Source organism: Neomonachus schauinslandi, chromosome 1 (assembly GCF_002201575.2).
Source record: "Neomonachus schauinslandi chromosome 1, ASM220157v2, whole genome shotgun sequence".
Lineage (NCBI taxonomy): Eukaryota > Metazoa > Chordata > Mammalia > Carnivora > Phocidae > Neomonachus > Neomonachus schauinslandi.
The window spans coordinates 149955189-149968331 of record NC_058403.1 but is presented as its reverse complement, the minus strand read 5'-3'; the positions used below and the strand labels follow the sequence as shown (position 1 = coordinate 149968331).

The window sequence follows — 13143 nt, the reverse complement described above, 5'->3', positions numbered from 1 at the left end:
AATTATTTTTAAATTACAAAACTAAAATGCATTTATTGTGGAGAAAATTTGAAAAATACAAAAAAAGTATAAAGAAGAAAATAAAGATAGGTAGTTCAAGCATCAAGTTATTATCGACATAAACAATTTGGTATATTTTCTACCAAAATTTTCTTCTAATTAATATTTTGGTGTATCATATTCTATATAGTGTTCTAAGTTTGTTTTTTTTTTTAACTTAGTCACTAAATGTTTCTCAAACCGTTTTTAACAGTTCTGTAACATTTTATCACATACATCAGGGTTTGGCAAACTATGGCGTATTGACCTATGGTCAAATCTGGTCCTGTTTTTAAAACAGAGTTTATTGGAACAGAGCTACATTCATTCATATGTGTATTATCTGAAGCTGCTTTCACACTGGAACAGCTGAGTTGAGTGGTGGCAACAAAGACCCTATGGCCTGCAAAGCCAAAAATATTTACTGTTTAGTCCTTTACAGAAAAAGTTTTTCAACCCCTAGTCTAGATGTACAAGAATGTGCTTCAGTATTCCCCTGTTATTGGATATTCCATTTTAATTTTTTTAACTATTGATAATTGCAGCGAACATGTTTAAACCAAAATCTTTTGCCATAATTCTGATTATTTCCTTAGGATAGACTTTAGAATTTATAGACAAATAGATAAAAGATTTTTACAGTTATTGATACATATGACCAAATTGCTTCCAAAAAGGTTGTGCCAATTTCTACCCACATTAGCTGCTTATGAGAATACTCAGGTGACCATCACATCCTTGCCAAAATTAAACATTACTATTTTTGATGTCTGTCATTTTGATAGCTCAATAACATTTCTATTAATCTGCATTTCCTGGATGGTTAAGGAAGATGAAGTTTTATCACACATAATCAGAATTTGTATGTCTTTTATGAATAATCTGTTTATGTAGTTTGCCTATTTTCTTACACTGTTCTCTAGCTTTTAAAAATATTTACATCTGGTCTACCATATGTGGCCAAAATTTCCGCAGTTTATCATTTGCCTTTTTATCTTAATGCTTCTTCCTTTGGGAACTTAATTCTTTGGTTGGATTGGCTCTATTTTACCATATTTCCCCTCTAGTTTTATTTTTTTTAATTTTTATTCTAATTCAATTAATTAACATATAATGTGTTATTGGTTTCAGAGGTACAGGTCTGTGATTCATCACTCTTATATAATACCCAGCGCTCAGTCACATGCCCTCCTTAATGTCCATCACCCAGTTATCCCACCCCTCCACCCCCACCCCCAGCAGCCCTCAGTTTGTTTCCTGTGATTAAGAGTCTCTTATGGTTTGTCTCCTTCTCTGGTCTCATCTTGTTTTTTTTTTCCTCTCTTCCCCTGTGATCCCCTATAGTTTTAACCTCTTGATTGCTTTCCACTTCATCACTCTCTACTTCTTCCTGAGAGAACATTTTCAGATAGTGCCCCACTTCCTTTAATATTCTGAAGTTTCAATACAGTCTTCCACTGCTGCTAACATAGATTGAATTTAATGTGTATTGTCTGTAATGTTTTCTTCTCAACCAAACCCCTTCCACCCACAGAATGTTTTGATCCTTTCACCTTGTGGTAGGCAGAACAAGAGCCCCATGTCCTCATCCCCAAAACTGAATATGCCTCACATGGCAAGAAGGACTCTGCAGATGTGGTGAAGTTAAGGATCTTGAGATAGAAAATTATTCTGGATTATCCAGGTGAGCCCAGTGTCATCATAGGTCCTTAGAACAGGAAGACAAGAGGGCCAGAGTCAGAGAAGGAAATGTGAGGATAGAAGCTGAGGTCAGAGAGAGAGAGATTTGAAGATGCTATGCTGCTAACCTTGCAGATGGAGGAAGGATCCAGGAGCCAGGGAATGCCTCTTAGAAGCTGAAGGTAAGGAAACAGATTCTCTTAGAGCCTCTAGAAGAAATGCAACCCAGCCTTCACCTTGATTTGAGAACTTCTGATCTCCCAGACTGCAAAATAACTTTGTGTTGTTTTAAGCCATCAAATTAGTGGTAAGTTGTTACAGCAACCATAGGACACTAATCCAGATTTCATGCAAAAGGGACTTTGCAGTTGTGATTAAAGTTATGGGCCTTGTGATAGGGAGATGTCCTAGATTGTGTGGACTGGCCAGCTCCAATAACTTGAGCCCTTAAAAGCAGTGAGATATATCTAGCTGGAGTCAGAAAGAGATTGCAGCAGAGGGCAGAAGAGAGATGAGGCAGAGAGGTAGGTTGGAGAGAGATTAAATGTGAGAAGGACTCACCCCACACTTACAGGATCTGAAGATACAGGAAGGGGCCACAAGTCAAGGACTGCAAGCAGCCTCTAGAAGTTAAGGAGGATCCCTGACTGACAACCAGCAAGGAAACCGGGACTCAGTCCTACAACCTCAAGGAACTGGATTTAGCAACAGCCTAAATGAACCTGGAATTAATCCTCTCTTAGAGAAGTGGAAGGAAGGAAGGAAAAGAATAGGGCCCTGTTGACCCCTTGATTTTAGCCTTATGAACCCTAAAGCAGAGAAAACTAGCCAAGCCCACCAGACATCAGACCTACAGAAATGTAATAAATTGGGTTGTTTAAAGCCACTGAATTGTGGTAATTTGTTAAAACAGCAAGAACGAACTAATACACATCTCAGGTTACTCAAATTGAGTCAATCTCATAAGGTAGATTTTACTCACATAATGAGAGGTCTGGATACAGGGAAGTACTGGGATTCATAATTCAGCAGCTTGATTCCATGGTCAGGGATCTAGATCCTTCCACCGTTATGCTCTGCCATCCTTGAAATACTAGCCTCCTTTTCTAGCGATCACAGATGGCTGCAACCACTCCAAGAATCCCTTCCAGATGAAGAAAGAAATTTTTTTCTTAATGTATCTCTTTTAAGAGGAAAACAGACTTTCCCAGAAGTCCCCTAGAAGATATTCCATCCTGTTTCATTAGCTAGAACTGAGTCCCATGGGAATCACTAGCAAGGAGAATCAAAACAGACTTGGGACAGTTAGGATTCTCCTGAGTCATGTAGGGTAGGGATGGACAACTGAGCAAAAGTCCAGGCTCTGCTGCATGGGAAAAGAACAGATTATGACCATTGATATCAACCGGCAGTGTCTGCCACAAGTGATTTACTTATCCTAGAACAAAGAGTAGATTGGTGCAGAGCGGAGGATTCCCAGCTGAAAGATGAGTGGATCAGAGTGAGTCCAACTCAGCGTGCACTCATGGGTTTTCAGGTATCCTCAGCTAGAGGAGCAGGTAATTACGCATGGCTTTTATGCTAACTTCTGTTATCTGAGAGGCGTTTATCCAATGTTGGTCTGCTGGGTCAAGTTAGGATTTTCCACTGTCATTGCCATTGCCATTGCTTTTTTCCCAACATTCTCAACTCCTGGAACACATGCAAAGCTACCTCCTCCTTCATGCAAGATCCCATGGTCTTTCTGTCTCCATTCCCACCCGCTGTTTTATTTGCTGAGACCTTACCTCCCAGGAGACACTGGTGCCACCTAATGTGCCCCTACTTCCTGTCGTTTCCTCTTTTTGGAGGACCACAGTTTCCCAATAAATGTAGAAAGAGAGGCATTGATTAGGAGGAGGGTAGTGTAAGACAGAAAAGGTATATTTTGACTATATTAGAAAGTAGAGCCCGTAGTAAGAGAGAAGTGACTGCCCAGCTTTCTACTTAGGGCAGTTGTGGAATCTCTGCGCCTGGGGCAGACTTTGGATGAGGAGCTGTGTTTTAGGCTGGAAGATTCATCCTAGATCCAGCAGTACAACTTGCTTCAGGCATCAGTTGAGTTGAGCTCCAGTGGTTGTAGGGAAGGGAAGTGCCTGTCAGCCTCCGGAATGGCTGCCAGTCCCAGTGCTCAGTGTTAGAACATTCAACCTCCCCACCCCCTATCTTTTCATAGGTAATTTGAGGGAAGACAGATCAGAACGCTAGGCAAGAAATCTTTTCAAATAAAATGACTGCTCATCTAGTTTAAGTGGCAGCCCATTTGAATGTTAATGAGTTTGGAGGCAAGGCCTGGGAGACCTTAGATGTTATTAGCATATGTGCTCCCAAAAGTGGGTTAGACTATAGGGATTAAGCCAGGTAGGAAGGACCAGGAAGGGACTGAGCCAAGAGGGGCACTTAACTGGCAGGGAACAGAATTTGGGGCAACATAGGAGAAGCAGAGGGCTGGGGAGTAGGTCAGCAACCAGATATCAAGTGGAGACAAGAATGGGGAAAATCTGGTCCACTCCTATAGTCCTGAAGAACTAGGGGGAGTGAGAGCAGGAGGGTGGGTAAAGCCATGAATGCAGAAACCAGAGCAGAAACATGTGGGATTGGGGTTATCATTAATAACAAATACTAAGTGGGATGCCTGGGTGGCTCAATCAGGATTGAGTGGCTGACTCTTGGTTTTGGCTCAGGTCATGATCTCGGGATCCTGGGTTTGGAGCCCCTACTAGAGCTCCATGCTCAGTGGGGAGTCGACTTCAGGGTAGGATTCTTTCTCCCTTTGCTGTCCCCCGTCCCTGCAAGTGCATGTGTGCTCTCTCTCTCTCTCTCTCTCTCAAAAAAAAAAAAAAAAAAGGACACTAAGTCTGAGTGATGCCCTGGGGCTGGCAGGAGTCAAGCTGGATGGCTAGGTAAGCACTAGGCTGCTGGAGGTGCTGTGTCAAGTATGGTGGGTGATGTTGCTACTGTTCTGTGTATGCTACACCCGCCTCGGTCCTGAGATGCCCAGGCCATCCCTGCTGCACACATGATGTCCCCCAGGCAGTCTGCAACACTGTCAGCAAGCAGGGTGGACAGGCCAGGATTTGTCAGCAGTAGGAAGGAAATCAGTCTAGTCTTCAGAAGTCTGGCTGTCCAGAGAGCAAGAGAGGAAGGAAGGAAGAGAGGGAAAGAGGGAGGCAGGGGGAGAGGGAAGAAGGCCATCAGGTAACAAGAGAAGAAGGGAGAGGAGAGGACAGGAGAGGAAAAAAACCAGTTTATATATATCTGGCCATCTCCTTCCTCCACTTAAAATCCTCTAACACCCAACTGTTGGTTAGTACTAGTAGTCATCTCTGCCTTTTTCCCCACACTGCAGAGCCCTGATTTTTGTTCTCTTGTCCATGTCTACCTTCCATGACTCAGGTGAATCCTAATTGAATTGATCCTTGCTGGTAATGATTTCAGTAGTTGGCCAGTGCCCCAGTTCCAGTCAATGAGATAGGTCAGAAGGTCAGCAAAGGGACCCTCTCCCTCATGAGTTCAGAAACTCATTCAAAAATTGTTAATGATTTGGGGCACCTGGGTGGCTCAGTCGTTAAGCATCTGCCTTTGGCTCAGGTCATGGTCCCAGGGTCCTGGGATGGAGCCCCGCATCGGGCTCTCTGCTCCACGGGAAGCCTGCTTCTCCCTCTGCCACTCCCCCTGCTTGTGTTCCCTCTCTCGCTGTGTCTCTCTCTGTCAAGTAAATAAATAAAAAATCTTTTTTAAAAAATTGAATGATTTATATAGTCAGCTTATTAAATGTTGTTCACTAAATAATCAGTGATTAAAACACACAAGGCCCTTGTGCTCATCACACATGTCTGTTCTCCCAGTTCTCCCCAATAAGCTCCATGAAAGCAGAGATCTGCCTTTTTTTCCCCAGCTTCTGGAGTGGTAGCTAGCACATAGTAAGCACTCAATAAAAACTTGAAGAGTGAATGAATGAGCAAATGAATGAATGAATGAACGCAGAAAGTGGGGAATTAAGGGACTCAGACATTGGGGGCATCTCTCACGTGGCCTGGCCAGTAAAACATTTGCTGGGATAATCAACTGTCTACTTTGGGACTGAGAAATTTCCTGAGATGTAGGACGTTCAGTGCAAAGACTGAGAAAGTCCCAGGCAAACCAAGACAAGTTGGTTACCCTATTCATGACCCTCCAAAGCAAAGGAGTTCCTCTGATTCTCCCTCACCTCCCACCCTTCTCTACCCATAATCTTCTGGGTTCATCTTTCCATTCCACCTCAAAATGAAAGGAAAATTTTCCAACCTGGTTATTGCTTCCTAAAATGGCAGGTTCTCAAGCCTGATGAGCTATCTATTTGTACCATCAGAATTTTAAATCCTAGACCCTTCATTTCTGGGAAGAGTACAGGCCTATTTTCAACCTTTTGTATTCATCTTTTTCAACTTCCTTTAGCTCCCTCATCTCTTTACCCTTTGTCTGCTCCCAAGACTGTCCAAGCAGTGCATGGTGGGTACAGAACTCCTCGTCCTTTGGAAGGTCTCCCCAAATCAAATCACTACAGGGATGCCAACTAGGAGGTGCAGAACAAGTCAGTACATGCAACAAAGCATGAACATTTGTGCATCTTAGCCTCCTATTTTTGAGACACCTGCCAACAACTCTTCCATTGCCTCTACCAAGCACTTTTTCTCTTCTACAATGAAATCTTTAGAGAGAAAAAGGGAAAATATAGGTTTGGAGTGTATATGGACACGCATTTAAACTGTCAGTGGGCTCTTACTAGACAAACTGAAATTTACTGTTAATGTAAACCAGGAAAACTCTGAAAATGACCAAAAAAGCTAATGGAGACCCAAACTGCAATCATTTTTTTGTTTGTTCTATGGCTTGGGGTAATGGTGTAAGGCTCTGAGCTCTTGCCAGAATTTCAGTTTTCTGATTCCTTGCCCAAGTGTTCTCTGTATTCAACATCAACATGATACAACATCTATGTGTATATATGTCAGTAAATTATTTTCATATTCATTTCTCTATTTAAATATTTCAATTGGACATTTTTTAAATAAGCATCTAGAACAAATCTGCACAAGGGAACAGGTGTAAAGTTTTTTACTGATGCAGATTGGTTGGACTATTTAGTAAGGATTGTTGAATTTGGGGCATATTTCAATAAGGAAGAAACTCAGTCTTTGACAGGTTTTAAAGGTAAATCCTGCTCTCAAGGCATTTTTATGGGTTCTTCTATGACCTATACTGGGCATTTTTATGGGTTCTTCTACAACCTGCCTATCACTAGGATCCTTTGTCTGTGGTGTTCCTGGCATGCACAGTGACAGGTCTTAGCCTTTGAAAATCAGGTGGTTCACCCTCCTTTTGGCAGCCACCTTACCCATCTGGCTCTAGCAGGATCTAACATGGCCCCAAGGCTGTTTCTTTCCCACAGCTCACCTCTGGCCTTTGGGAAACAGTCAACACATCTGTTTTTACAAATTAACTCCTCTTTACTTCCCTGTGTGAGCCTCTTTCCAGTCAAGTTTATCACAGTTAAGTTTCTGAAACATGAACCAGAAACCAGTCCGTTGTATGTCCCAAACCCCAGGAGTCACAAATGAAGCTCTTTAAGTGTCCTGTTAAAGCCCCTTATTCCATGTGATATGGTTTCTGTTGATGCTCTGCCCACATCCCCTTCACTAGGTGGGTACACCCATCTCCTGGTTGCTGTGTCAGCTAACAACTCACAGCTGCCCCTTACCCAGCTAATGCCCCTCCGAGGACCAAGAGCTGCCTCACCTGACAGGTCACACCTCTCACACCCACGTCAGCCAGTGGCCGATGACTGACATGGGGCCCAAGAGGCCAGACTCCTTGCCTTGAGGTGGGACCACTCCACGGGGTACTTCATGCTCCAGAGCTCCCTGTGGGATCAGGCTGAAGCTCATCTCCAGCTGAGACCTCACCCTTGCTCAGCTCCTTCCCCTGTCCCCCGTGCTTCTCTCACTTCCCACCTCCTGAGAGCATGCCCTCAACAAGCCACTTCACAAGGATTCATGTCTCAGGCTCTGTTTCTAGGGAATCCAACCTAAGACATAACCTACCACCCATGGAAGCAGGTTGAGTGGGTGAAACTCACAACACCCTATCAGCTATTTGCAAAAACCATATGTCCATCTGACCATATCCACACTTCATGCCCTTCAGTGGTAAGTGGCAGTGATAAGTGACAAGGGTATCCAAATAGATTTTAACCACTTTCTTGTTAAATCCAGCACAGGTGGGCGAGGGGAGATGGTAGCATCTGTTTGCTTTGCTAGGGGCCAGGAATGGAATAACTTCCTTGACTTCCTGATATGATATGTATAAACTTCCAAGCACATGACAGGAGCCAGCTATTCATCTGGATCTTTAAAATAATATATTGAGGACTCATTGCATGCCACATGCTAAGTTCTCTGGTAAGCATTATATCATTCTGTCCTCATAGGGATTCTTCAGGGGGACACAATATGATTAATCCTATTTTATTGATCTTCATTCATAAAACTTCATTCATAAAACTCAGAAAACATTCAGCACCTGGGCCTAGTTCCAAACCGAGGTTCTGCCTAATATTTATTCAACCTTTCTCTTACAGAGCCAGTCTCCCCACTCCCTTCCCCACCTGAAACTGCTCTCCCTTTTCCAATTTGGTGCTCCTGGCCTCAGTCCACAGTGATTCAAGCAGCTCCTAATTTCTTCCTTGTTGACACTTTGATGTTTTCTTCCTTGGCATTCAGATCTGCGTGACTTCCGAAGAGGAGCAGGATGGCTTTATCAGAGTCCTCAGTGGAAAGAAGAGAGGCCTCGTCCCCCTGGATGTCTTAGAAAACATCTGATTGCTGGCCCTTCCTGCCTTTGCAGTGGCCGGGCTCTGCTGCGATGCCTCATCTCACACTGTGTCCACGCAGAGGAGCTGCGCACTGACCCGCCCCCCCCCCCCCCCCCCCCCCCGGGAAACAGTGAGACAAGACTCACGGATCTGAGACTGGGGTACCAGCCACAAGACAGAGGCCCCATCTCACAGCATTGCCGGGCTGCCCACGGTGGGGGCGGGGCTGAGAGAGCTGAGTGCTGTGCAGGTGGTGGCGGCGGCAGGGCGGTAGCCACAGCTGTCCCTGAGGACCCACCTCATCCCCGTCCATGTGATGTAAGTTAGCCCACTGGAGTGTGCTCCAGCTCGCGGCGTGGGCCCAGTGCGAGGCTCGGATCCCCACAGCCAAATGTGATTCTGGTTCCAGACGCGTGTCCCCAATGCTGGCCCATCCGCATCATCACATTTGCCGTCTCTCTGCAGAGCATCAGGAAGTCCTGCTTCCCAGCCCCCAACATGTGAGGGCTCCCCGCAGCCCCCTCACTTTGTGATTGCGTTGTCTCTTCTGTCCTCCGAGTGAGTCCTAGGGGTGCTGTGAGATGTGAGGGCTGAGCTGGTGGCATCAGCTGCTATTCTAATTACCGACAGAGGTGCCAGAGAAGGACATGAGGCACTGATAGAGGGCAAAGTAGGAGTAGGTGGGGCAGAGAGCCTGATTTATTGAAGATTATGCAGCCCCTTCAGTTAGGAAATCATTTCCCTGCGGAGATGAACCTGAGAAAGAGAATGGGGCAAAAAGTCCCAGCAATGAGCCCATTTCATTTCACGTCCTCTGTACTAGGGGCAGCATTTTCCCTCATGCCATCCTGGAGGAACCCCTTTTGGAGGCTGAGCCCACCCTGGAGAGAACTAGAAACCTGGAGGAGAACCAATAGCATCTTAGGAGAAAAGTAGCCAAATCAAAATCCATTCTTCTTTAGGGCAGTATATTATACCCTAGCAGATGTAAAATGGAAACAAATCCTTAGTGCTTCATCCCTCAGAAAGTAGAGGAACTTGGGTCCTATTTAGCATCAAGTAGGAGAGTCTCTCTTACTCTATACTTGTACTAATGTTTACAAGCATTCGATATACTGTGATGCCTCCCTCCACAAGCCTCCTCCTAGCATTCAAACTTGCATCTGATTACTTAGTCATTAATATGGTTAAACTTCAATTCATAATGACCTTGGGATCAATGTCAGCTCAATTTATTTTGTTACAGAGCAGTAAAAGCATTAGAACAACTGGTTTTTAAAAGACTTAAGTGGGTACATCTTATGCATGTAAGCATTACTTCCCAAACCCTAGTATCATTAATCTCCATTTATTTCTTTTGTTACTGCTCAGCATGATGTTGGGAGCTGAGAGGGGATGGCTGCTGGTTTCACAGTAGTTTGGTTGCCTTACTATCATTTTAAAGCCAGCATCCAGAATTTTCTCCCTCTCCAGTACAACCTGCAAAACTGAGTGTACAGAGTCAAGATGGGTTCTCCGAGGACCAGGGTGGATAATATGACTGCCATTCTCTAAAATGGAATGCCAGAGTACAAACACTCTCTGCCTCTAACTGAGTAGTCCATTGAATAAAGACAACACAGTGGCTGGAAGGAGCATAGAAAACGTGTGTCCTGATCTTTCTGGTGGAGTATCCACTGAAGTTTTTGGGTACAGTGGTGTCATATCCTAGACAAATTTAACTTGCATTACAAGATCAGTTTGCCTTTGGAAACCGAATAGAAGGAGGCTGCTCTAGCCAGCCCCCAAGGTGGTCCCCCAGTGCTCCCCCGCATCCTGATATTCTCGCCTTTGTGTAGCCCACTCCCACATTGAATCAGGACTGATCTTATGTGACCAATAAAATACAGCAGAAGTCCTACCACATGACATCTGAGGCTAAGCAAAAGAAGTCCTTGCAACTTCTGTCTTGCTCTCTGGGAATGCTCACCCTTGGAACCCTGAGCCACCATGTAAGTTTATCTACTTTGAGGCCACCGGGTGGGAGAGGCCCAGTGGACAGACCATCTGTGTCTGCAGCTGGGATCCCAGACATCAGCAGCCATCCCTGCTGGGCCTGCCCAAGTGATAGATTTATGAACAAAATAAATACGATTTGGTGGTTTTTAAGTCACTACGTTTTGGAGTGATTTGTTTTACAGAAATAGATATCTAGAACAGGGACTCGTAATTTGAGCCAATGTTAGAAAGAAGAAAAAACACACATCCTGCACAAGGAGGCCCAGAATTTTTACAAACATCAAGTACTGGTGGACAATGAACCCTCCCAATGCAAGATATCTGGTGTTCCTTAAAGATCTGGAGTCTTGCAGATATCAGAGAAAAAGCTACTCTTCAATGCAGATTGCCGCAGATATTCACACACACACATATACATACCCAGACTTTAGGAGCCACAGCATTTATTCTCCTCCTGCCTGTCTGCAGAAATGGCAAGAACAAGGACAGCTGTGACCTACCAAAGTCCTGAAGGTCTCCGAGATTCAAGAAATGGCGGGGAGAAGATCCACCGTTTGGGAATGGGAGTGAGATGAAGGCCTCAAGAGACAGATTCTGGAGAGGGAGAGGGTTGGAGAGGAAGTGCTAATATGAAGGGAAAAAAGGGGGTCCTGAGGGGATATTCTTCATAGTGTGAGAGAACAGCCTTATGCACCCTCACCTCCTTCCCCTGCCTGCAGCTAAGGGAGGGCATATATCTAACTGGAACAGGGATGCTCTGCCCTATACTCCATTACCAGTGCTATAGGACTTGGATTCTATAGAGGTGAATTTGAAGTGAAGAACTGATTAAACTTTCCTCAGGACTTCAGGATGTAAAGAATAGAACTTCTTTTTACCCCATCACCAGCAGACAACTGAGACTCCTTTAATGTGGGCTATGGGCTACAAAGAGAGCCCATGTGTAGATGTCCAACTGACTACTAGTAGGGTTGATTTCACAGACCACCTCCTTCCTCACCTCTACACACCAAATACACACATACACACGCTCCTGTCAGGAAGAAGAGTCCAGCATCTGGGTCATATATTTAAAGCAACCAATGAGATGGTACATGGTAGGCACTTTTTAGAGTTAGTGTTCTTCATTATTAAAGGGGGGAAAATAAAATCAGGGGGAAGGTCATGGTACTTGTAAATAGTCTGGTGTCAAGTACTGCTAAAAGGTAAAAAAGCAGCAAGGAGGCCCCAAAGCCAGTCGAGGTCTCTGAAAAGGGTCAGGAAGGAAACCTACTGGTTGACCTTAGCCTAGAACCAGGTGCAGGCAGCTGTAAAAAAGTGTTGTGTGCTCAACTAGCTTAGATTTAAATAAAATAAACCAGGCTTCTTTACTCAGGATTTCCCAGAGCCTTTAATTTCCTAATTTTCACAGTAAATCTATAAAAGGGGATTTAGACCCATGGAACACCTATTAGGATCAACTAGACTATTCCAAGGCACATAGTTCAGAAAATGCTGTGGTAGAGAATTCTCATATAATATTGGATCCATCTAATACCCTCTCTCTCTTCCTACATCTCACTAAGATACCCATGAATTACTGAAAAGGACAAAAGTACATAATCATAGTAAAAATGGAGGCTGAAAGACAATCTACTCTGGAATCAGTATTTGGGGAGTAGGAGAAAGTGGGATCTGTGTCCCCAATGGGTGAAAATCTCAAGAAGAAGAGTAACTTTCTCATGCTCTAATGGCTTTAGCAAATACTGAGCAGTAGGGTGTAGGCTGGTATAAATCTGGGAATAAAAGAGAGTTCAGCATTGCCCAAAATAGCCTCCCCAGGAAACTGAGTGAGCAGGTGTGTTCCACAGCTTTAACACAAAACAAAAATCCTTACGAACAACTCGGACCAAAAAAAAAATTAAAACTGGTTTAATGATATCCCATAACGGTGTCTTAGATTTTGCTCAGTTGCAATTCTGTTGTGTGTTTTGTAGAACACCTGGTGTTTTTGAACCTTAGAATATATTTTCTTTTCCTTAGCTTCCAATAAGGAGTTTTAAATAGTCCTCAATCTTCCCCTGGGTAACAGAAATGTAACTGTACCTCAAAACAGTAACAAGATAATAGCAATTTATTTTATAGTTCCTTTTTAAAAATGAAAAAGTAGTAGGCTTTTTTATCATCTCACCATTAAGTTTAAACAGCTGTCAAACATCTTCCCTGTGTTCATGGAAGTCAGGATGTACTGAAATCCTGAAAACACACCCTGGAAAAATACAATACCTATTTCCAAGAAAAATGGTGGATCCTCTTTAGATTTCCTCCACTGGCCTCATTTCCTCAGGTTCTCAGGTTACACCTGACCCCATCTGTTTTTATGCATGGCAATATTTTTCTTTATCTTCTCCTTTTAAACAAGTTTCCTAAAAATTGTTTTCTTAGTTTACTTTCATTCTTTACTAAGGTAAAAAAAAAAAAAATCATCCAAGGTTATGACTTTTCCTCTGAGTTCAGCTTTGACCATATGAAAGTGTTCCCATTTCCATTCATTTCTA

General features: G+C 43.7%; 1 protein-coding gene across 2 annotated transcripts in view; it reads left to right on the top strand.

Annotated features, from left to right (window-relative positions):
- The window catches only part of STAC (SH3 and cysteine rich domain), a 151869-nt gene extending 143254 nt beyond the window's left edge, over nt 1-8615 (top strand). For both annotated transcript variants that reach the window (XM_021677518.1, XM_021677517.1), the window contains one exon: nt 8517-8615. In XM_021677518.1, coding sequence (XP_021533193.1) covers nt 8517-8615 — 99 coding nt within the window. The remainder of the gene's footprint in view (nt 1-8516) is intronic.
- The last annotated feature ends 4528 nt before the right edge of the window (nt 8616-13143 follow it).